The sequence below is a fragment of the Anopheles bellator genome, chromosome X, assembly GCF_943735745.2.
Source record: "Anopheles bellator chromosome X, idAnoBellAS_SP24_06.2, whole genome shotgun sequence".
NCBI classification, from domain to species: Eukaryota; Metazoa; Arthropoda; class Insecta; order Diptera; family Culicidae; genus Anopheles; species Anopheles bellator.
The window spans coordinates 1,370,783-1,396,825 of record NC_071287.1 but is presented as its reverse complement, the minus strand read 5'-3'; the positions used below and the strand labels follow the sequence as shown (position 1 = coordinate 1,396,825).

Sequence of the window (26,043 nt, the reverse complement as noted above, 5' to 3'; positions counted from 1 at the left end):
TTTTGATTTTGCATTTGTGGCGGATTGCTTCGCGCAAATTGTGCATAACTTGCAGGTAATATTCGTTGTTAACCGTTATTGACCCTGCGATCGTAGAAAACTGTAAGCGCAACCGTTCACATTCGACCAAACTTGCTTTTCGACGATCACATCTTCTCGGCCCTCTGTGATATTTTTTGAACCACCGATAAATGCTGCTTTTAGTCTTAAAAACTTCACCCCCTAGGCCACGGTCAACATTTTGAATGCGTCCGCGCTCTTAATTTCGTTTTCTACACAAAATTTGATATAGATTCCTTGCCATCTATTGTTTGGAAGAGCAAAAAATCACCGATGGGCCAAGACAATGCGCACATTAAAAATAAGTCACTGACATGTGTAGCAATTTAACGCCACAAAAAAAAGTCGAAAATCGAACACAGCATTTGCTTTCAAATCACAAATTCCCGGTATTGTTTTGGGCACCACACCCGTACCAGCGCCCGGCAGCTTGTCCGGAGATTTAGACGCTTTTGTCCAGATGATCCCCGGTCCCCCGAAGAAGCAGGCAATGGGCGAAGAAGGCTGGGGCTCTGGAAAACCTTCAAACCTCCAACGAGGGGGGGGAATACCGCCGGCACCGGCACCACAAACAAACCTTTCGTCTCAACCTTCCGCGGCGCGGGCTGGAGGTTGACTCTGGTTTGACGGGGAACCCGGTGGGGAGCAGCACAAAACACGGAGAGACGCCAAGTAAAACAAAGCAAAGCTCAGGCAATAACAAAACTTACAGCCCCTGCGCCGGATGGGGTCTGCGTGCCGCTCGGTGGTAATGACACTGAGCCCGAGAGGAGGCGCTCCAGTGGCAAAGCAAAACATAAACATGCCCCATAGCCCGCGCGGAAGGCCTGTGAATTCGGAGCCCCTTCTCAGGGCTAAGCGTGAGTGAGACAGTGAACCGAGCGCCGGTCGACATGCAAAAACTGTAAGAATCAAGACTATCACTAGCACCACCACACGGGTCCGAAGGTCCTTAATTCGGCCAACGGGCGCCCCTTTGCCCATGAGGTTTTTCGCCGACCGCTTACTCCAGGTGCGGTGCTCCAAAGGGCTACGCCTTGGTTGTGCCTTTATAGACTAAACATCACTAGCCACTAACGGGAGGCGCAAGTGTCGGAGGCGTGGAGTAGCGTTACGAGCGACGCTTACTGCACACACCCGACGATTCGCACTAATCGCGCGACACTGCGCGACACGGGCAAGTGCAGCAGCAGCAGCGACCAGTGATCGTCTGCCGGTGCTGTGCGACAGACGGGGGCCCTCTCCAGATAGGTTCGATCGGGCTGGGACTGGTTGGGAGTTTGGGAGCTCCCTACTTCGCTGTGGATCGGTTGGATCGCAGAATGCTGCGGTGGCTCACGTCCCAGGACCTTGCGGTTGACTCAACAACGACTCCTGTGAACTTCGCGCGCCAGATTCACTGGCCAAAACCCGACCTGAACCGCTCAGGCTGCCGGTGAATAAAAGACGGGGAAAAATGCCGAAAAGTAAGTTGCTTTCACGTGACCGGTGGTGGTGGTGATCGTCAGGGTGGTGTGTGGCAAGGTGTGTAGCACTCCACACCAGCAAGGAAGCCTTGGTTGTGCGCCCGGGGTCAACCCTGAGGGTGATGGAAAATTTAATGGCCACCCCGAGTGAGCGTGGACCAGTGATGGTAAGCGCGTGGTGAAAAATTGGCGGTACCAGATCAGATCAGATCTCTGAACCTGTAGGTTTCTCCAACCAACAAAAGGAACGAGGTAGAAGTGTTCGATGAACAAGAAATGCTCATTCTTTGTGCTACTACTATGGTCAGTGATAAAGGTGCCTCCTGTGACACACGAGATGACGTAGGTATCTCTCTCTCTCTCGAGAGAGAGAGAGGGTAGAGCGCGCATCTCAGCCGGAAAGGAAGTGTGAGTTTGTGAATGTTTGTGTGTGAGAAAGAGAGAGAAAGGAGAAAGGGGGGGAGAGACAGCGAAAATCCTAATAGAATTCTTCCATCATCCGTTGATCGGCCTTGAATCAGCCTTTTGATGGTCTACACGTAGGCGAACGCCTACGCCCTTCATATATAGAGCCACAACAACATCACACCGCTGGTGAAGTCAAATCGCATCGTTTGACGATTTTTCCAGGGAGAGGGAAATTCGAGACTCCGATCCGAGGGAGGGCGCCACTAGTTGCTAGTGGTTTTGGTTTTGGTTTTGGTTTTTTTTTGGTTAGCGCACGAAGTAGAGTACTGAGTCGATTCGGCGAAACTGTTGGGGCGTGGGCAATGTTTAGTAAGCGCGTATCCCGACCGTACCGTACTAGCGCTTCATCGCCTCTCGTCTGGCAGGTCCCACGTCCCGCTGTGCGATGAAGGAAAAGAGCAAAAACGCGGCCCGATCGCGGCGCGAGAAGGAGAATGCCGAGTTCCTGGAGCTGGCCAAGCTGCTGCCGCTGCCGAGCGCCATCACGTCGCAGCTCGACAAGGCGTCCATCATCCGGCTGACCACGTCCTACCTGAAGATGCGCCAGGTGTTCCCGGAGGGCCTGGGGGACGCGTGGGGCTCGCAGCACATCCCGAACAATCCGCGCGACCTCGCCATCAAGGAGCTCGGGTCGCACCTGCTGCAGACGCTGGACGGGTTCATCTTCGTCGTCGCGCCGGACGGCAAGATCATGTACATCTCCGAGACGGCCTCGGTGCACCTCGGGCTGAGCCAGGTCGAGCTGACCGGTAACTCGATCTACGAGTACATCCACAACTACGACCAGGACGAGATGACGTCGGTGCTGTCCCTGCAGCCCAACATGTTCGTCACCTCTCCGGTTGGGGCTGGTGGTGGCGGCGGTGGCGGCGGTAGTGGCGGTGGCGGCGGGGTCGCCACCATGGCCGACGTCCACGGTTCGTCGGCACTGCTCGGACCCGGTGCCACCGTGCTCGCCATGGTCGGGGATACTGCGGCGGTGGTGGAATCACCCATCTCACCCTTCGCCGGACTGCTCCAACCGGCGACGCCGGAATCCCCTCCACAGGGCGCTTCGATGGCTGCTCCCCAGTCGGCAGGACCCAATGAGCTACCATCGTTGCATCACCACCGTCAACATCACCAGCAGCAGCAGCAGCAGCAGCAGCAGCAGCAGCAGCTGGCGGAAAGCCTTTCCCCGCTCGGCTCGGCCCCTAGCACACCGTTCGTGGGAGCGGCGTACGGGTACGGGCAGTCCCACCAGCACCACGGTCACTATCATCAGAACCACCACCACCACCACCACACCTACGGCCAGCACCAGCACTCCCAGACGATCGAGATCGAGCGGACATTCTTTCTGCGCATGAAGTGCGTGCTGGCGAAGCGGAACGCTGGCCTCACGACGAGCGGCTACAAGGTAGGTTGGCCGCCCCAGCTCCGGCCCAACCTACCCAACCAACCTACCTACACACACCGCTTACTCTTCCCGCACGCACAGGTGATCCACTGCTCCGGCTACCTGAAGGCTCGGATCTACCCGGGCGACGCGACGTACGGCGATGGGCACAGCTGCATCCAGAACCTGGGCCTGGTGGCGGTCGGTCACTCGCTCCCACCGTCGGCCATTACGGAAATCAAGCTCTACCAAAACATGTTCATGTTCCGTGCCAGCATGGACCTGAAGCTGATTTTTCTCGACGCCAAGTGAGTGCGGTTTCGGGTTTCTGAATTTTGGGTCTTTTTCCAGTTCCTTTTTACTGGGATCGATCGATGGCCGTGTGTTGACACAGCCCGGTAAATCCACGCCGTTTGTCAAATGTTGGTCGTTTCTTACCACCCCACCCCACCACAGGGTCGCCCAGCTGACGGGGTACGAGCCACAGGATCTGATAGAGAAAACGCTCTACCAGTACGTCCACTCGGCCGACATCCTCCATATGCGCTACTCGCATCAAATCTGTAAGTGCCCCCCACCGCCGCAGCGGTGAACCCCTCTATTCTGATTCTCACACTTTCTTTTTTACCACGTTATCGCCCCCGCCGGTTATGTGTGAACATCAAAAAAAAAAACCCCGCTCGCCCAGTAATGTACAAGGGACAGGTTACGACGAAGTACTATCGATTCCTTACGAAGGGTGGCGGGTGGACGTGGGTGCAGTCGTACGCCACCGTCGTCCACAATACGCGCTCCTCGCGCCCACACTGCATCGTCAGCGTTAACTACGTGCTTAGGTAAGTGCCGGCCTGCCGGCCGCCCGTCTGCTCTGGTTCGGGAACGCCAGTTATCCCTCGCACTTTGGAATGGCGCCTCGATTTTCGATTGCCATTGTGATTATTAGTTATTCGTTTGTTTTTCTATCACCATAACGCGGCGGTGCACTCCCCGAGAAATCCAATTCCATCTCCAGCCTCCTGCAGCTGTGGCCGTGTCGATTAATTGAAGCTAAGGCTGAGTAATGTGGCCACAACGTCACAAGCAGCGCGGCCGCAAGACGGAGCACTGGCAGAGAGGCAGAGATTTTGGCGCCGACTGCATAACTTATGGCGCGGTCGTTAAAAGGATTGGAGAGCAGGCTTTGAATCTCTCTTTCTTTCTTTCTTTCTTTCTTTCTCTTTCCGGCTCGCTCGCTCGCTCGGTGTTTCCGCCGCACAGCAATCAGGAAGTGCAGGACCTGCTGCTGAACGAGGTGCAGCACTCCTCCAGTGGCAACCACGTGCACCAGCATCAGCCGGCGAACGTGAAACCGGAGGTAGTGTCGGTTGTCAGCAGCAAGAATACGAGCACTGGCAGTGAGGCGTCGAACGACCGCAGCAACGAGCCGGCTACGGCGCTAGTAGCGTCGGTGACCCCGAGTACGGCGGGCGTTCCCACGCACATGTCTCCGGTCGGTGGTACGCTAGCAACCCGCAGCTCGACGAACACGGTGCCGTCGCATCCGGCGACCTACCAGTACGGTGCCCTGGCGCCGATGACGAAGGACTACCCACAGGCGGCCCCGCTGCAGCAGGACCAGCAACAACAGCATCAGCAGCAGTACCCGCAGCATTATCAGCAGGTGCACCAGCAGGATCAGCAAACCCAGCAACATCACCATCAACTCCAGCAGCAACGCCAGCCGTATCAGCAGCAGCAGCAGCAGGCGAACTTTATTCAGTTGGCCGCGCTGGACGGTGACGCCAGTATGGGAGCGGTGCCGGTGGGGCCTTCGGCCTGTTTGGTCGCGCAAGGCCATGGAGTCGCGCCACCGATGGCCCTGCACAGCGCCGCGCACGACAGCTACGAGCTGCAGATGGCCGGGTACGATGGGTCTGCGGCCGGTGGTGAGCCGAGCGGTGGCGGTGGCTACTGCCTGAACCCGATGGGCGGTGGGCCGGAGTCTGGCTCCGGCCAACCGGAAGCCGCCGCAGACGCCGGACCGTTCCTGGAACCGTACTACGAGCAGTTCTACGGTGGCGGGTACGACACCCGGAACGATCCACTCGGGTTGCGCCCGTTTTCGGCCAGCTCAAACAGCTGCAGCAGCTCGGAGGGTGACGGCCCTCCCATGTCGGCTCCGGTGCACTCGCAGCAACACCAGCCCCAGCAGCAGCTCCATCACCGGCACCAGGAACCGCCGCGACCGCAGCCGCATTCAGTCTATGCCGGTGGGCTTGCGGACGCCGATGGACATCATGGGAACGTGCAGCCTCTCGCCCCTATGCTCTCGGTGGTGTCCGGTGTGCTGCGGCAGGCGAGCAACCTGGCGTCGGGGCCTGGATCCGGGCTCGATTACGGCGATCTGCTGGAGACCGACAGTGTCGACGAGCTTCACTTTGCTTCCCCGAACGGACATCACCTCCAGCAGCACGGACATCAGCAGCAGCAGCAGCAGCAACAACCTCTTCAAACGAACCACCATACCACACACTACCACAGTCATCTTCATCGGGTCGGCTCCTACCTCTACGAGGCGCCCCTGAATGGTGGCAAGGTACCACGCGGTGGCACCGACTCCCCATTTGACACCGTACTCTCACAGCAGCAGCAGCAGCAACAACGCTCCCTGCACGGCTACCTTGAAGATTCCGAACCGGGGCAGCAGCAGGGTTCGTTGCGTCAGCTCAGCGAACCGATGGACGAGGCGGCATCAGCGTTGATCCACGGCCTCGACAAGATGTCCCCGAAGCAGGCGACTACGGTTTCTGCTTCCGGCAGAAGCACCACGGCCACAACGGCCAATGAGAGCTTAACTAATAACAACGCTAATCACTGTAACGGGGGCACTAATGGCGACCCAACCGCCAACCCACATAATAATGGCCACTATCCACACCCGCAGCACCACCTCGATCAGCGCAACAACAAAAGCAAAAACAACAACAATGACAGTAAGATTAGCAACAACAACGACATTTCCCATAGTGCCGGCAAGCGGTACGCGCGTTCGTCCGTGGCACTCGCCGACCAGCCGGACGTCCAGGAGCACTACGCCGACAGCGCGTTCGGTTCCTCCCAGTACACGAGCGTCATCGTCGAGTCATCGGCGTCCTCGTCGTCGCCAACGTCGTCCTCGTCGTCGTCCTCAACGTCCTCAGCGTCCCTGCCGCAGGCGGCGACGGCCGGCGAATTTGGCCGTACTTAGGCGGGCCACCGCCGACACACTGCCTTTTCGAGGCACTTTAATCAGAATGAGCACGGGTAGCCGATTACAGCGGATTAGATTATGAGCATTATATTTTTATGGTGAAGAGCGCCAAACGGCACCCGGATGTGCGGATATCCGGAATTCAATCACTATGAGTCGAGTCGGGAATGAGTTTGATTGCGTTAATAAGTGTTTTTGTTTGCTTGCTTAACTTGATTAATATAATATGCCCTTTCGTTTCATCGCACCACCTTTGTTTGCTTCGCACCCTCGCGCTATTGCACCGTTACACTTTTCCCGGCAGGAGGCGCAGCGGCTTTCATCCTTTTTCGTTTTGGATTTCCGCTCTTTTTTACGTTCGCTTCGCTGTGATGTGTCGCTCGTTCTTTTATTGTTAGTGAGCCACCAAATAACACCAGAGCAGGATAGATTGGCGATGAGCATAATGATCGAAGTTTTGTTGGGAATATAGAGTTGGAATTCAAATTGCATTCATGAGGCATGCTAAACTGAACATCATGCTCATTTATCTGCAGAAAACACATCGCCTACTTGTACCTGAGTAAAAAAGTGCACAGAAATGTGGAAACATACCAAGTGTTGTGTTGGAGCGTTGGAAATCACAATAAGTATTGGACGAGCAGGAAGCACAACATGAGACGAAACAAGACCAACTTTTTCACAAAGAGCTGCAGGTGTCCATTCGGGTGGAGCTTAGAGAACACATGCGCCATCAGACTGGTTTCGTGTAGGTCAAACCCGAAATCGCTGCGATTGATTGTGTTCTAGTGTAAGTGTACACTTTCGACGTCTTCTGTGGTTCTAATTTTACTCATGATTCATATACATGATTTTCATAAGCCTCATACAGTCTTTCTCCTTTACATAAATAAACTCTCATAGTTTTCGGTGACTGCTTGATTAGTTTAAAAACTGAATTCGATAGAAAGAAAAGATGTAATAAAAGGATGGTAATGAATTAACACAGGATGATGCCAAGATGAAATATGTACCGTGTTTGGATTCTAACAACGTCCAATAATTTTCAAAATGACATCTCCAATCTCCACCTGAAACAGAAGAGATTCGTAACACGCAGTTAGTTGACGATGCAAGAAAACGTTTGAAGTTCGCAAAAATTCGATTGATGGCCAGTGAAAAAAACACTAGAAAAATGTTTCATGGTTTGCACTAGAAAAATGTTTCAATGTGCTGAAACTACATCATATAAATTTTTCATGTGTCTTCGTCACTGATCGCTAAAATGGGTAAAATTATTATTTGGACGACTTAATAAATGTGTTTGACTGATTTTTGATTGATTTAAATTTATTCATCCTCGTTAACATTTTGTTTCCAATAAAACTCTTTGTTTCGTTATAGTTAACTTTGTTTTGCTAGCCACTGCAGGTACAGTTTCGAATCAAACATCTTTTAATGTTTACATACTTACTAATAGTTCAGTAAAGCTAAACGCGGATAGAATAAACCAGATGATATCCGATAGATGATAGTGAATTTCACATCCCGAATTTAAAACACAACTCTTAGACAGCCAACAGAGTCAATGCTAAAAGATTGTTTCGTTCTGTTCAGAAAGATGACATTGCTTTGCCAAATGTTTCTGTTTTGAATCCTAAAACCTTTCATTAAACCTGACCAGCACTGGCATTTCCAGTGAAATTTCGCGAACTGTAGCAGGCATCGACGTACTCAAAACCATGCAAAATAAAATGAGGCGCTTCGCATCGTGTAGCACGAAGCAACAACATTTTGTTTTTCCTCTATAAAGAACGGGCTGAGCCATATTTATTGATACTATAACTTAAACAAAAATAAAACAGCAGGACTAGTATTGCTGGATACGGAAAAGAGCATTCGATACCAACTGGCACAGGAATATGAACCATCTATGAAGCATCACCATCTGGGTCTAGTATATGAATTAATTCAAACGAAATTCCTAAAACCAATTGTAAACATAATACAATCATTTCTCTCTAATAGAAAAAAACATCGTAAACATATCAGGAATGCACAGTCTTCTGTATTCAACCCAACTGCAGGAGTCTCCCAAGGGAGTGTCCTATCCCCACTGTTCAATATATACATCTCGGACATCCCCAGAGTCCAAAGCTGCAGACGTGGACGACTATGCCATCAGCACCGAAGGGAAACACCCAAATAATTGTAACTTACATAAGGAAACAATTATGTTATATTGAAGATACTTGTAAACCCAACCTAAAACCGAAAAATAAACTACTACTACTACTACCATTGCCATTACTATCGGCAGAAGAGGAGAAGATGAACTAGACGGTTACGTCGCATCATTGTCTATTCTGCTATTCGGTTCCACCGGACTAGTACTGACGCTACTGGAAAGCTCTTCCGAGACGCTCGTTGAAGATGATAACGTATCATAACGGCTATACGGCAGCCGAGGTACCGTGTTCTTGCCTTTTCCACTGCCCCGCTTCCTGTTGGTTGTTCCCTGCACACCAAACAACATTAAGTGAAGAAAGCATTTACAATGCAAATCCTGGAGAAACAAATTAATTATCTATAACTTAAACTATGTATATGCCTCAAATTCGTATCTTGGTTCGAACAACTACTCCCCAGTCGGAAAATCGGAGCGTTTCTAGGCACGCTTTTTTTTAGGCGAGACATTGTTGCCATCGTCATCATGATCTTCGCTGTAAGATTCTGCAATCATCTGCAAAGCAGATCCAACAGGTTGTTGACAGACTCGGCGCTTGGTAGTTCGAGCGCCGGGCTTTATCGCCTTGGAGCGCCGGCCTTTATCTTCAAATATATTAATGCGGAAAGTGCAACTTTGCTTCTGTCCGCTACTGGCAATCACCTTTGGAATCGTGTGCATTACTTCAGGCAATTTTGTGTGCTTCGCTTCAAAAACAAGGGGTGCTGGAAGGGGTGCTTTGTGTAGCGTTGGGTTTTGCTTTGATGCAGTTTTGGTGCTTTCCATGCGAAGTACATGTTCTTTTACTTTCGCGTCTGAAATAGGTAAATGGAACGTACTGAAAGATTTTGATTCGCATTATGCACACTCTGTTACCTTTGCGTAAATGAAGTCTCATACTGTTCCCGGACCGTCTGATTTGTGTAAGAACTGAAATTAATAGAAACAAAATATATTTGAGTTCGTTACGAAGATATAGCATGTGAATGAAGGTCATAAGAAAAAGCTGATCAGGAATTGGCACAGGTTGATGACAAAATGAAATATTTACCTTGCCTTTCGTTTAACCACGTGACTGCCTTGCCATTAATTTTCAAAATGACATCTCCGATCTCCATCTGAAACAGAAGAAATTAGTAACACGCAGTCAGTTAACGGTGCAAGAAAACGTTTGAAGTTCGCAAAAATTCGATTGATGGCCAGTGAAAAAACATACAGTGGCGTAATGAAATTTATCAATAGAAGGTAACATTGATGCGTCTTTCTAAATCGCTCGTTTTAACCGCTTGGCATTGATGCAATGGCATACATTAAGGAAAAAAAACTTTGTTTCGCACCAGAGACATGCTTGCATGTGAATGTGAATTAGTGAAGTTCACATCCCGAATTTAAAACACAACTCTTGGACAGCCAACAGTTAAAAGATTGTTTCGTTCAGTTCAGAAAGATGCCATTGCTTTGCCAAATGTTACTTTTTTGAATCTTAAAACCTTTTAATAGGTCTGACCAGCATTTGCAAAACCCGGTGGAATTTCGCGACATGTAGGCATTGACGTACACATAACCATGGAAAATAAAATGGGACGCTTCGCTTCATGATGTAGCACTTTGCTTCATGGTGAATCAACAAAACGATTGATGGTGGATGTTGTGTGTTGTCTCTAAGTTAACACTTATTCAGCCACATTTTTAAGAGATCGAAAATAAGAAATGTGTGCACTCAATGGCGATCGTTACCTTCGAACACTTTGCTGCCGCTGAATGCTCCGTGATTTCGCTAATGGCATGTTCTCCAGCTTCCACTGAGCAATACTTGAAGCCAAATTTGACTGTATCATCTAGCTTATTTAATTCGACCGTAAATTCGTCGGTCATTGGGCTTTTCTTTGATGCATTTTGTTGCTGGAATTCAGCTATCGGACTGCTCTTTTTGTCGCTCAAGTTGGATTGCGACTGAGGGAGGTGTTTCTTGCCAAGAAGCTGAACAGGTTGGTGTACATGTTTATGAACCGCTTGATCTAAAGGTGGTAGAGGACGAAAATAGCCTCCGTTATATTGCAGACCGCGTTTCTGCTTTTTATTTATTTTGTAAAAGCATTGATTAGGGATTTCGATGAAATAGTCTTCACAAATACATACCGCGTTTCATTTGGGCTCTTATTGGATCGGTAGCCGTTGCAAGGCATTGAAAAACTGAAAATTATTTCATAAAATAACAGCAGAACAGAATAGGTTGACAATTAGCATAATTATCCGAGTTTGTCCAAGTCGCATTCAAATTTACCTTCATGAGGAGGGCTAAACTGAACATCACGCCCATTTATCTTTAGAAACACATCGCCTACTTGTATCTGAGTAAAAAAGTGCACAGAAATATGGAAACATACTCAGTGTTGTGATGGAATGTTGGAAATCATAATAAGTATTGGAGGAGCCCAACAAGAGATCAAGCAAATCTGACCTTCTTACAGAGAGCTGCAGGCGTATTCGGGTAGATGCCAGAGATCACATGCTCCAGCAGTTCCGATTTGATTAGCTCAAACCCGAAACCCCCGCCCTCGACTGGCCGTGGTATTGTAACAGTGTACACTTCCGGCTCCTTTTGTGGTTCCAACTGTGGACGAAATTCCCCGGAGCTTCTGGCCGCGCCACAGACTGGTTTTTTTATTTTCACATCTGAAATAGATATGCAGAACGTAGTAAAATACTTTCATTCGCCACATGCAGTCTCGTACCTTTGCGCAATTGAAGTTTTATAATTTTCTTTGACTCACTGATTTTTCTTTGAACTGAAATTAATAGAAAGAAAAAATATTTGAGTTCGTTACGAAGCTAAAGCATGTGAATGATCGTCACAAGAAAAAGATGATCAGGAATTGGCACATGTTGATGCCAAGATAAAATAAATACCGTTTTCGGGTTTTAAGAACTTAACATCCTCGTCATTAATTTTCAAGATGACATCTCCGATCTCCACCTGAAATAGAAGAGATTAGTAACACGCAGTCAGTTAACGGTGCAAGAAAACGTTTGAAGTTCGCAAAAATTCGATTGATGGCCAGTGAAAAAAACATACAGTGGCGTAATGAAATTTATCAATAGAAGGTAACATTGATGCGTCTTTCTAAATCGCTCGTTTTAACCGCTTGGCATTGATGCAATGGCATACATTAAGGAAAATAAACTTTGTTTCGCACCATAGACATGCTTACATCTGAATGTGAATTAGTGAATTTCACATCCCGAATTTAAAACACAACTCTTGGACAGCCAACAGTTAAAAGATTGTTTCGTTCAGTTCTGAAAGATGCCATTGCTTTGCCAAATGTTTCTTTTTTGAATCTAAAAAGCTTTTAATTGGCCTGACCAGTCCTTGCAAAAACCGGTGGAATTTCGCGACATGTAGGCATTGACATATACATAACCTAACCTGAAACCATAACCATAACCTGAAAAATAAGATGTAAGATGATGTAGCACCTTGCTTCGTGGCGAATCAACAAAACGATTGATGGCGGATGTTGTGTGCTGTCACTAAGTTAACACTTATTCAGCCACATTTTTGAGAGATCGAAAATAAGAAATGTGTGCACTCAATGGCGATCGTTACCTTCGAACACTTTGCTGCCGGTGAATGCTTCAAGATTTTGCAAATTGCGTAGAAGCCAGATTTCAGCTGGCGAACCGTGAAGCCAAAATCTTTTCCTTCTTTTCGCAATGTGACCGTAACCATTGGGTTCATCGTGGATGTCTGATTTACACCAGGCCAGGCACTAAGTGGAATAAGAATGCAATTTCACAGTTTGTGTCGCAAAAAGATCAAAATTTTTCAATTTATAGTTACAACAATACAACTTGCGCCCACTGTCACGAACGCTCAGCTACGAAATGACCGCGAAAGAAATAGCTTCGCACAGTTGACTTCGAAAACGGTTACTTTGATTGCTGCTGTGCGGAAACACTTCGAACACAGTGCTAGGTGGTTCAATAAGTTCGTAGCCTCGATGAGAAAAATACATTTCTACGGTTTGAAATACACTTTATTATTCAGTATGGTCTCCGATTGAATGGTCTAAGTGATCTATTGAAATGAAACTTCACATACTTTCATATTAAAAGTGTACCATTATAAAAAAACAAAACAAACTAAGACGCGTAGCAGCGCTCGAGCGCGTGAGCTATTCTGGCTACGAACTTTTTGAGCACCCCACTATGGTGAGAACGGGTCTACACGCACACCACCGTACCGCCGGCCACCAGGCACCACCACCACCGGCTTCGGCGGTGGTGTGCCTAGATTTTGGAAATTAGCTAAGCTTCGGAAAGTGTAGACGATACCAATTTCCGTACCAAACAACTAAAGAAGTTATAAATTTCCAACAGCTAATACAGCCATTGACATCATATAAACTTGATACCAAAATGACGCTCAATAAGACTCGATAAGACGCCACATTCGACACGACTTTACTACAAAACAATGGCTGTTTCCAATATTATGGCCAATATTATGGGAAAACAACGAGATTTTAGAGTAGCCATATAAACATACAGCTGACGACAGTAAATATAAATATACAGCATAGGAAAAGACGCCGAAACAACGTTCGTTATTAGTTGAATGAAATCCGAAAATAAGAACTATTTTACATCTGAGCAATGAGTATCACACTGAGATAGAATTCATCGTACATGTGCCGACATGTACGAAAGCCCGCTTGGAGCATATCATGTAAAATAATTACACATACCTTGTAACCTTTTCGCTCTTTCGGGACACACTAGCGACATCTGGACGTGACATTCGTCCGAAAAATCATATCGTTCCTCTTCAGAGTTCGGAAAGACCTTGTTTAATTGGAACAATAGACATAATATGTTTTTATTTTGTTTAGCGTTGTGTTTCTATTATTTAACATAATCTACTAGCATTTTAACACTTACTAACCGAAGAAAATGTGACCGACACACATTCAAGGCTTGCGCTGGGACATACGTGAAATGTAATGGAGAAGTGAAACCGGTCGTATCGCCGGACGGCTAGAGGCTTTGTGAAATGGATGCGTCACTCAAACAATAATTCCGTGACCATGTACGAGCTGGAAGTGTCGAGCGTCCGATTAGCGTGCGGGAATTAGGTGACCAACAAAAATAGAAACACGGTGTGGCACGGGTGCAGTGCGGTTGGATATTGCCTTCAAATTTGCTCAGTTTAACGCGCTTTCGAAATGCCGGCATAGTGTATTTGCGGGAGCCTGTACTGGAGCAGTGCTCTTTGCAAAGTGTGTTACATTCCAGCCGCTCACCCACCGAAGGAGGACGGTGAGAAAGCCGACCGTCAGTACCAATTAGTTTTGGGTGGCGGGCGTCGAAGGAAGTCCGGTTCATCGGTGCGGCAGCTAACAGTTTCTTTCGTTTTCTATATTCGAGCCAGAATCATACAGGACAGCATAACCGATACACCAGCAGCCTCGTATTGAGGTAGGTACGTACGTGTGCGTCGAACCAACACCATTATTGCCGCAACGCTTATGGACGGGTTTTTTTGGTGACATCTCCGTTGGTCAGCTGGCTGGATACTAGAGATTGGCGGAGCCTGAGATTCGTTTTCGGCTCACGCATGGGCAAGGTGATAAAAATCCCCTTGATTGTTTCTTTTCGCCACTTTCTTTGCTATCACCTTGCGCTTCCGCATCCTATCCTATCCGTATCCTACGAGTGGAATCTGTAAAAAGAACGTAAAGCGAACATGTGGGCCTAGACATAGTGTTAAGTTGCAGCACTATATGGAGGCGACGTTGACGTGCTGCAAGATTCTTGGATGTGGATGCCTTTCACAAACCCATCCACGTACCAGAAACACGAAAGACCAGCCGATCAGTTAAGCAACAATCAAAGCAACCGTTTTTCAAGTCAACTTTTCGTAGCAGCCTATCCCCATGGTAACCGTGATGGCCGGTCCAGTCTTCAGCACCAACCAACGCAATCAAAGACCGGCACATCATTCAATCAGTGTGAAGCAATCTTAAGGGTGTGCATGTGTGTGCAACGAGAATTCATATTAAATATTGTATTGTTATTTAACAAAATTTTAAAATAGTAGTATTAATTGCTACAAATTCGAGTACGCAGCAAGATATTTAAAAAAAATCGCTTTTTCTTTTAGCAGCATCCTGTGAATGGTGTTAGTAAGTGCCGGTGCGCCGGATCTGTTTAAATGTCTGGTCTAACTCGGCCATCCAAGATGGCCGAAGAAGTTACGGTCGCATTACGGATGGTACGAGGTACCTCATTTGGCTTCAAGGTTCGCCAGCTGGAAACTGGAGAACATGTCATTTACCAAATCTTGGAGCATTCACCGGCAGCAATGTGTTCGAAGGTAATGATCGCTATTGAGTGCACACATTTCTTATTTTCGATCTTTCCAATATGTGGTTGAATTAGTTTCAAATTAGGGCCTACACAAACGAAAAGTTCCGAGTTCAAGGCATCCGCCATCAATCATTTTGTTGTTTCACCACGAAGCAACATCATGAAGCGAAGAGCCCCATTTTATTGTTCATGGTTTTCAGTACCTCGATGCCTGCTAAATGTCGCAAACTTTCACTGGCAATGCAAAGTGCTGGTCAGGCCTAATCAAACAAACAAAGAGTTTTATGAATAACGAGGATGAATCAATTTAAGTCAATCAAAAATCAGGTCAACACATTTATTAAATCGTCTAAATAATAATTTTACTCATTTTAGCAATCAGTGACGCAGACACATGAAAAATTTATATAATGTAGTTTCAGCACATTGGAAGCACATTCTAGTGCAAATCAGGTTTTATTTTCCTCAACGTATGCCATTGCATCATATAATATTGCCAAGCGATTTAAAAAGACGCTTCAATCTCATTTTCTATTATAATGTTCAGATGATAAACTTTTGTATGTTACATCTTCACTGACCATCACGCCAATTTTTGCGAACTTCAAACATTCATGTTGTATCGTCAACTAACTACGTGTTACTAATCTCTTCTATTTCAGGTGGAGATCGGAGATGTCATTTTGAAAATTAATGGCAAGGATGTCACGTTGTTAGAATCCAAACACGGTACATATTTTATCTTAGCATCAACCTGCGCCAATCCTTATCAGCTTTCTCTCATTCTTCAGCTCATTCACATGCTATATCTTCAAATGTATTTTGTTTTCATTAATTTCAGTTCTCAAACAAATCAGACAGTCCCCGAAAAATATGAAACTTCATTTACGCAAAGGTAGGAGACTGCATGAGGTGAATGAAAGTATTTTACTACGTTCTATACATCTATTTCAGACGCGAAAATAAAAAAACTAGTCTGTAGCGCGGCCAGAAGCTCCGGGGAATTTCGACCACAGTTGGAACCACAAAAGGAGCCGGAAGTGTACACTGTTACAATACCACGGCCAGTCGATCGCTGGGGTTTCGGGTTTGAGCTATACAAATCGGAACTGGTGGAGCATGTGATCTCTGGCATCTATCCGAATACGCCTGCAGCTCTCTGTGAGAAGGTCATATTTGCTTCATCTCTTGTTGGGCTCGTCCAATACTTATTATGATTTCCAGCACTCCAACACAACACTAAGTATGTTTCCACATTTGTGTGCTTTGTTTTATTCAGGTACAAGTAGGCGATGTGTTTCTCAAGATAAATGGGCATGATGTTCAGTTTAGCCCGCCTCATGAAGGTAAATTTGAATGCGACTTGGACAAACTCGAATAATTATGCTAATTGTCAACCTATCCTGTTCTGGTGTTATTGTATGAAATAATTTTCAGTTTTGAAATGCCTTCGAACTGCTACCGATCCAATAAGAGCCCAAATGAAACGTGGTATGTATCTGTGGAGACTATTTCACCAACACTCCTAATCAATGGTTTTACAAAATAAATAAAAAGCAGAAACGCGGTCTGCAATATAACGGAGGCTATTTTCGTCCTCTACCACCTTTAGATCAAGCCGTTCATAAACATGTACACCAACATGTTCAGTTTCTTGGCAAGAAACACCTCTCTCAGTCGCAATCCAACTTGAGCGACAAAAAGAGCAGTCCGATAGCTGAATACCAGCAACAGACTACCGGCAGCAGCATAAAAAATGCATCAAAGCAAAGCCCAACGCTACGCAAAGCCAGCTCCATTCCAGCGCCCCGTTTTTCACAAGCGAAGCGCGCAAAATTGCCTGAAGTAATCCACACGATTCCAAAGGTGACTGCCAGTAGCGGACAGCAGCATAGTTGCACTTTCCGCATTAATATATTGGAAGATAACGGCCGGCGCTCCAAGATTCCAACTACCAACTCGTGGAGTGCGCCACAGTCACCGCTCAGCAACCGCCGAGTCTGTCAACAACCTGCTCGATCTGTTTCGCAGATGAATGCGCAAGGTTACAGAGACGATCATGATGACGATAACAGCGATGATGAAGACGGCAACAATGTCCCCGCAGAGCGTGCCTCAAAGCGCTCCGATGACCGCCGCTATGTAATGACTGGAGAATCGTGGTTCGAACCAAGATACGAATTTGAGGTATATTCAGTAACAGATAATAAAATTGTTTCTACTTCTACAAATACCCGCTTTACTCAATTTTGTTTGGCTTGCAGGGAACAACCAACAAGAAGCGGGGCAGTGGAAAAGGCAAGAACACGGCACCCATCGGCTACGATACGTTGTCATCTTCAACGAGCGTCTCGGAAGAGCGTTCCAGTAGCGTCAGTACTAGTCTGGTGGGGCCGAATAGCGGAATAGACAATGGTGCGACACAACCGCCTAGTCCATCTTCTCCTCTTCTGTCGATCGGAGGCAGCGACCTTGCACGTACCAAGGAAAAGAGTGTCATAGATGACAACCGCGTTAGCTTGAGCAACAGTTACAATATGAAGTCGTCGCAGATTTCTAGTGTCTCGGAAGATAAAAATTTTGCGGAGAACTTACCAACACTGAAATTTGCTGGTTACCAATTCATCCATGGAGGTGCGAGTGGTAACTCTTCCAGCGGGTTGCAGCGATCTAATAACGAGATAGCTGTTAGTTCGTTACCAACCAGCCCAGACTATATGATGGTAAAAGGCATTTTTGACGATAGCATTAGTTATCAAACTGCACCCCATCCTCCAGGATCTGTTGGAAGTCTTATTCCTCTGTCAAGGTTGTACGAGAATGATGACGAAGACGTACAACAGGCTGCGCAAGCTTTACGAGCGCTTCCTGTTTCAGTATCATCACAGAATCAGGAATTTGCATCCTTAGATGGTACTGGGGGAGGAGCGGATGCAGTATCGACCAGTAGTGATGTGGCAGGCTCTGCATTTGTTGATGCAGGGAATGGAGGAGCAATCCGTAAACGTTATGCAGTGGGCTTCCGGACTAGCCGATCAGAGGATCATTTACAACAGTCGCAACGCGATGGAGGCATCGGTGCAGTTGTTTCGATCGACATCGACGAGGACGTAAATAGCTCGCTGAATACATTGCTTGATCCACGCTACGATGCTCCTGACGACCGCATGGTAGGTTAAGAACAAAAACAATGAAAGAGCAACTCATTTATTGATTGGTGCATTCTGTTTGCAGATTTCCGATTCCGGACTTGTACACAAATCAATAAATGATCAACCAGCAGCGCATCAGACTGACATCGTTGGTGCCTTCAAGATAGGCGGCGATGTAGCTGGCGATATTGATAAGAGGATGGTACCGGGATCTGCGTCGGCTACAACGGCCGTACGTGCCGTAGTGTCATTTTCTAGCTCGCCAAGTTCGTCAACACATCATTCGCCAAGCGGTAGTCCGATTTCGCCCACATCCGTCTCTTCGTCCGTGATGACCTCCTCTGGCGGTTCACGAGAACATTCACATCAGGGAAATGGCAATGGTAGTCAGTTAGAACCAGGTGCCGCCAGTGTTCCCGGTAACATCCCATCAGCGCTCGGATTCCCAAATATGATAGGTCAGCAACAGCAGACAGCAGGACGCGCGGTTGCGGTGCAAGTCGGTACAATGGGTAGCGGTTCGGGATCGGGTATAGCAAACACGTCTATCGGAACGGATCTGAGTTTGTCCGAAGCTATCTCAAGTCCAGACTTTCAGGATAACGGTGAAGATTTGCTAACTACTGGTGAACTAATGGATCTAATACTTAGTGATCCAAGTGAAGATTCAGACTCGACGATCTTGTTGTCAGAGGCTTTCACTCGTGGTGAATACCCTAGTGTCGAACGCGATTACCGTGTCGTAATTCCAGTACGATCTGGTGACGCTAAAAAAGACGCTAGAGGAGGGATCATGGAAGAGGACACCAATACTGGTGCCTCGCAGAAACGATCGATTAGTGGTGCTATAGGTAGTAACCTAAAAGCCAATTTCGTTCAGACTAATAGTGCTGCATTTAAAAACGACACTGATAGCAAACGTGGATTTCCCATTGGCGCATATGAACCAATTGATGAGACTGCCAACGTAAGCGTGGGTGCTGCTGATGTTGGACTGTTGACACGTGAGGCGTCGCCGCCCGTTTCGGACGATGGCAGTGACGTCGAGTCGTTGCACTCCTTCCAATACTCACCAAAAGGTGTAGACATCCCGTCTGCAGAACGACTAGCCAAGCGCCTGTTTAATCTGGAGGGCTTCAAAAAAAGTCATGTTTCGCGGCATTTGAGCAAAAAGTAAGCCAATTCTACTGTAAATTCATAGCCAAATGGAAAACGTTGTTATTTTGCCACCCTACATCAGCTCTTTTTTCTTACATTATTTATAGCAACGAATTCACCCGCGCTGTTGCTGAAGAATACCTGAAGTTTTTTAACTTTGAAAACCATTCATTGGATGAGGCGTTGCGCATCTTTTTAAACCAGTTTTCGCTATCCGGCGAAACACAAGAACGGGAACGTGTTCTAAACCATTTCTCTCGTCGCTACTTAGATTGCAACCCAGATTCGTTTCGTTCTCAAGGTAAATTATATGAATAACAAATATTAAATCTATAATCGTTGAAATTATCAAATTTTTCTTGTATTGTTTGTATTGTTGCAGATTCGGTGCACACGCTTACATGCGCAATCATGCTATTAAACACGGATCTTCATGGTCCCAACATGGGACGAGCTCGCATGACATGCACAGAGTTTATCGAAAATCTAAAAGAACTCAATGATGGAATTAACTTTCCTAAGGATGTGCTCAAGCACCTGTACCATGCAATAAAAAATCAACCATTCGAGTGGGCCGTGTAAGTGTTGAAAAGATAGATAAGATAGATAAATAGATATTATCACCTTTATCATCCTGCCTTATGCTCTTTCGTTAATTTCTCTACAGTGATGATGAACCAGAAGTAAAGGATCGGCGTGTGGGAGATAATAGCGGCAGTGTAATTCTCAGTAATGAAGCCAGTAGTGTTTTGAGAAGTGCAGGAGGAGGCATCGGCGGTGGTAGTGTAGCTAACGCTGGAGGTGGCGGAGGAAGTTTGCAGGGTCCTCCGATTGGTTCGAACTCCTTCTTCGATACGCCTTCGATGATGGCCGCCGTGGAGTATAAAAAAGGTTATATTATGCGGAAATGTTGCAGTGAAGCGAACAATAAACGAAGTAAGTATACTAGGTTAACAAGAATGAGAGTATGGTGATTGTGGTGTATGCTTGAACCATAGTTTTGAATGAAACCCCTTCATGTTAATCCTTTTTGCTACGCACAGCTCCTTTTGGACGTCGGTCATGGAAGATGGTCTTCTGCACGGTTCGTGATCTGGCGCTGTATCTACATAAAGACGAGCATACGTTCAGGAAATACCAAATGTCCGATCATGTGCATAATGCAATTCGAATTCACCATGCTTTGGCCACTCGAGCGATCGATTATACAAAGAAGGAACACGTCTTCCGTCTACAGACTGCAGATCAATCGGAGTTTCTATTCCAAGCGGGAGACTCGAAGGAGCTTCAGTCATGGATCGACACAATCAATTTCGTTTGCGCTGCTTTTTCGGCTCCACCACTTGAGGGTGGTGTAGGTAGTCAAAGGCGATTCCAACGCCCACTGTTACCAAGCATGCAGAGCAAGTTACTTATGGTGAGTTGCTCGAGAATTCTTTCGAATCGTCATGGTCATCTTTAGTCGTCATATGTTTTTTCTGTTCTTAGCGTGAACAATTAGCTTCGCACTACCATCAGATTGATAAACATAAACGCCTGCTTGAGGAGCATAAGTCGAATCCCGTAACTGGCAATAAGGGTTTGAACCTGCAAAATTATCGAGATAAGGAACAGTATCTCGAATTCGAGGTGGGTGGCATTAAGAGCATTAACGTAGGCAATTTATAGATTTTATTTTTATATCTAACTCTTCTGCGTATACTTATCCGATCAGATTAAGCGCTACCGTACGTACTATACTTTGTTAAGCTCCCGCCTCAGTGTGGACCATGCGGAACTCGGCAGCCAGGATGGTAGTTCTGATACATCGATGATTAGTGGTTCTTCTGAGCCGCAGGAAGTGGGGCGTCGCACTATTGCTGGCAACATTATCCACCAACACCAGTCAACAATAGAGCAACAGGGCGATGTAGAGGCTGCGACTGTGGCTGTAACAAACAATCTTCGAGCTGCTGGTGTTGGAAACAAGTATGAGCACGGTGGAGTTGCCATGTATCGTTCGGATGATTCACAGGAGTTTGGCTGACGGGTCATGGGAGTATTATACGCCTGTGTCTTATAGTTTTCGTTACTCCCATTGCTCAAAAAATGTTCACGATCTGAAAACAGATGGGGATCATTCATTTCTACATTCACAAACATGCATACATGCAACACGCATACATGGGATTGGATAAATTGGAGATAACGGTTGTAAGCAGAAGGAATGATTGTATCGTTAAGATTTCGTCTTCGAGAACAACAAAATATTTAATTTGTTTATAAATTCATTTCATTATTTATGCAGCCAACGTATGATTGAAAGCATTAGATCCTGCTTCATCTTTTAAAAGCGGGCGCAGATCATACCGAGATCGTTACATGAACCATACTATTACTACGATAATCCATAATAATATTATTAATAAAATTTGTTTCCCTTATTGCTAATCATCAACACATCGAACGATCGATAGGAGATCGAATGACTTTTGGCTAGTGAGTGACGCTTGGAGAAGCAGAAGATAATGCTGCGGCTATTCTGTATTCATAAAGGATTAAATTTTCATCTTCAACAAGCTTTTCTCCGAAAAAGCGGACTTTTTCGTGTTTTTGCGTTTACTGCTGTTTAGAAATTCTGGTCCGCATATTTTGTGCGGATTATGTATTATTGGTTGGACAATTGGATATAGTCGCTTGTCTATTATACGCCTGGTTTTACGCTTGCAATGTGCTGCCAAACCATTGTTCAAATTATAGTCCAGATCGATAAAATAATGGGAGACAAGGCAAAAATTCCAAAAATGAGTGATTTGCAAAGCGTGTCACATCACTGTAGCAACCAATTTATGTTATAAAGAGAATAAGCGTACCGCTTTGGTCACAATTAAAGATGAAAAGTAGAGTGTTGAATATGGGAAGGCTAATAGGGATTGTGTTTAAAGTAGCTCATACAAAACGAAAAAAGAGATAGTGAAATTACCGTCTGCGCAATTTTACATTAACGTACAGAGATATCTATCTCTAAACAATTCTATCGTGAATGCGTGTGGTTCCTATTCTTCTATTGTGCATAGTATTATATGAAGGAGATATTTTTAATGGTTATACACCATCAGTTAGGAAAAGTATGAAATGGCTCTTAGAAGCCGTATAATCAGTAAGCCCTATTATTTTTCGAGTATTGTTTCTCGTGGTCGTTGAAATATTCTCTTATTTTAAGAAAACTTCAGATAGATGCCGATCGGTGGTACTAAAGTGACAATGCTTTGTTGCCATTACAGTACATACACCGCGTGATATGCATACATTGCATGTTTAAAATTCACAATTTTCATTGTATTACTTTATTTGTAAAGTTATGTGTTTGCTCTGCGTCTATTACTATGCCTGTGGATCAAAAAGAAAGTCATGATTTTGCAGAACTCCAGAAATACCCATACCGTTGTTCATTGTAGTATGACCTGCCAATTATGATCTACCGACGACTTACATCAGAACTTAGTATTTTGAGTTAAAAACAAAAGTGACGTAAGTAACGATCTCATGAAATATTTGTAGCGATCGTGGAGTCACAACAGAATGTACTTCTGGTATACCCACTATTTGAAGGCGCTCGACAAGTATTAAACACACGTGTTTTAGTTGCAAATACATGGGATACATGATTAAACAGTTGCACTCAAAATGGAAGAGGGTATGAAATGAAAGACCAACCTAACATGATTACGGGCGATCGTGCACCATGACAGAATGGTGGTTTAAGGCAGAGTGTCTCGGCACGTTTTCTAGTACGGCTTGGCGCCAAATTGAAGTAAATAATTTTGTTCCCACATGGCTGTACACTTCAACTCCATTTAACTTCCTTTCTGTATCGTCAACGGGTTGGGTACCGAGGAAAAATGGTAAATTGGAGGATTAAGAAGATTTGCTTAAGCTATTTTCTATGAAGAATCCATTGTATCGTATCGTATCCCTCAATCTAATATAGTTCGCGACAGTCAATCAATAATTCTTTTTCTTTGTTAGAAACAGTAGTATATTATTTATATCTCATTTTCATTATTAGTTTCAGTTTAGTTTAGTTTCAGTTTCATTAGTTTCAGTGAACAGGTGCACGAATGCATGAGTAATCTTAACTTATCTTAACTGCATGGTGTTGTTCGTGATTTTTTTTAATTACCAGGTTTTTAATGTAGTTTCATGGGTGTTACAGGGGTGTTTACTGTTGTGCTTGCTTGCAACATTCAAAAACAAACATGTTGGTCAATAACCTTCGGGTTTGCCGTGAAGGAATCAAATTTGTTGAAGGAAAGGAGACGACAAGGAGTAAAACGTGATATTTGTCATGATCCATGAGCATGCAAGTCCGTAATAAAATTCATCATGGGTAAAGCATATTCTCTGAAATCTTAAATTGACAGTAGTTACGTGATGATTATACAAAAATGATTCTACGAAAATGCAAAATTCTTTATACGAGAAAGATAACAAAACAGTACATCGACATCTGTATTTTCACTTTCAAGACTCGGATAGTCTCTTTTACGGCCGGCTTAAAACATCCCTGATCAGGTTGATGTGCAATCACTTGAACCCGTCATCAAAATTCGGTTGCGTAGCAACGATAGAATGTGGAGCGTTGGAATAAATAGGACATTTTAGCTGTTAGAGTGTTTACTTATCGTGTAGTGTCAATAGCGAAACGAAAAATTCTCTTCTTTGAAATTGATTACTCTTGATGATTGCAATAAACGTAAGGAAACGGGTGAAAATAATCAACAGCATTAGGTGATCAGATGTGCAGACCCGTCATGCCTAACGTGGTTAAACATGATGCTATAAAATAAATCGATAGCGTTATTTTCATAATAATAATGAAATACGAAATCAAAAAAAGAAATCTAGAGATCAGTACCACAGAACAAAACAAACATTTTCCGCTTATTCGAAATTCACAACATCACACATCCTCAATCCCTTACAACTTCTTTTTCGGCAGTGAAACAAACGTATGTTACGGTTCCTCCTTTTATTACTATTATTGAACTATCGTCCAGTTACAGCAGGGATTAGATATCGTTAAATCTTTCGGTACAATCAACATAGCGTGAGAAAGCACAGGTATATTGAAAATTCAACCTCGTCTAGGTAGTACTGATCCTTCCCTCTACCTGCAGACATCGACCTAAACTGATGCAATCATATCGCTCTAACCTAACAGTTTGGTAGGCAGTTATGAGAGTTAGGAGAGATTGAAGATCAAGTTTTTTTATGAATAATTTACTCGACATTACTGTAACACAGACGAACCATCTTCGTGACTGTATAGTAAGTATTCTGATTTCTTTCGTTTTAGATATGTGAATGTGCTTTAGTTTTACTTTTTCGTTTAGGTGTCTGCTTTGGTCGCAATGTTTAATTTAACTAGAACGTAATTTTTGAAAAAAACACATGAGAAGGCTTAGCATAAGAATGATACACTCAAAAGCACACACATTCTTGGCTCGCACTTGTACCAGTACCCTCTAGGATACATGTGGCTTCAATGAAGTTTTGGAGGCTCACAATAGATACAACGAAGTCTAGTGATCACCGAGTGACAGTCAAACCGATCGTAATGAACAGTTTTTGAATTTTCTATTTATTTTCTTGCGTTCAAATAAATAAAATCTTCGTTAACGTTCATATTTTATAGTCAACTGAAGATGAGAGGGTGTTGTGAGTCAGGCATACAGGGATAGTCGTCAGCAGCAAGCCCAAGGATTCAATAAGAGAGACCAAACCTTGCCACCGCGGCGAGCATTTATTGATTTCGTAACCGTATGTGTAATATTTGTTGTATTCCGAAAAATATATAAATATATTAGGCCTATAGGTTAAAAACAGTTCGAAGATTTTCGTTTCGCATTAGGCGTGTACAATATCATGTCACCATGTCAATCGTTTTGATTTTGATTTGTTTTTTTTTTTAATTCTGTTTTACCCCCGGTGAGGTGATACGCATGTAACCATTGAACCAATTATCCCTATGTTTATTATAAGAGACGACAGAATTCTACTTAAATTTTTTGAACTTTTTTCTGCCATCGTTTTTCGAAGAGATCATTGTGAATGAAGGCAAATAACCAATTCACTGAAAACCATATTCACGGAATACGATCATTTTGGTTTTTTTTTTATTTCAGCTGGTTGAGCTTTCGCTCAATTGAAAGCGTTGGTTTTGGGGACGACAGACCTACGCTAGAAAAAAGAATTACGATTATGAAGCTAAACTCATGGAACGTATGCATTCTGAGAAGAGCAATGACTTGATGAAACCATAGCTACGCTACCAATGGACCTCGTTGCAATTCAGGAAATGCACCGGTTATCCAGTGGTGTGCAAAATAGGCCTGCACGCGGCAACGTCTACTATAGCAGCAACAACCGTGATCACATGCTCAGACCTGGCTTCGCCGTGGGCCATCGATTGATCATAGATTTCAGGGGACTTCAAAGTCTGTAAGGAGATGGTTTACCGCCAATACACCGGAAGGTATCCGCGAATTTGCATGTACCGCGCGAAGGAGTGC

General features: G+C 45.2%; 2 protein-coding genes across 2 annotated transcripts; both read left to right on the top strand.

The window, feature by feature from the left end:
- Nucleotides 1-1,516: 1,516 nt before the first annotated feature.
- LOC131213233 (protein single-minded-like) lies at nt 1,517-7,514 on the top strand. The gene is made up of 7 exons (XM_058207232.1): nt 1,517-1,526; nt 2,360-3,393; nt 3,475-3,680; nt 3,829-3,935; nt 4,061-4,208; nt 4,630-5,820; nt 5,893-7,514. Exons 1-7 carry the CDS (start codon nt 1,517-1,519, stop codon nt 6,596-6,598), a joined length of 3,402 nt encoding a protein of 1,133 aa, XP_058063215.1. The 3' UTR covers nt 6,599-7,514.
- Nucleotides 7,515-13,992: 6,478 nt separating this feature from the next.
- On the top strand, nt 13,993-25,334 carry LOC131213232 (PH and SEC7 domain-containing protein). The gene is given in 17 exon segments (XM_058207231.1): nt 13,993-14,129; nt 14,242-14,292; nt 14,974-15,186; nt 15,842-15,908; nt 16,021-16,074; nt 16,134-16,348; nt 16,459-16,525; nt 16,617-16,670; nt 16,792-17,366; nt 17,444-18,349; nt 18,414-19,504; nt 19,597-19,790; nt 19,872-20,067; nt 20,157-20,425; nt 20,503-20,906; nt 20,978-21,118; nt 21,204-25,334. Coding segments are annotated over 15 exon segments (4,707 nt in total). The 5' UTR covers nt 13,993-14,129; nt 14,242-14,292; nt 14,974-15,024; the 3' UTR covers nt 21,516-25,334.
- Nucleotides 25,335-26,043: the final 709 nt, after the last annotated feature.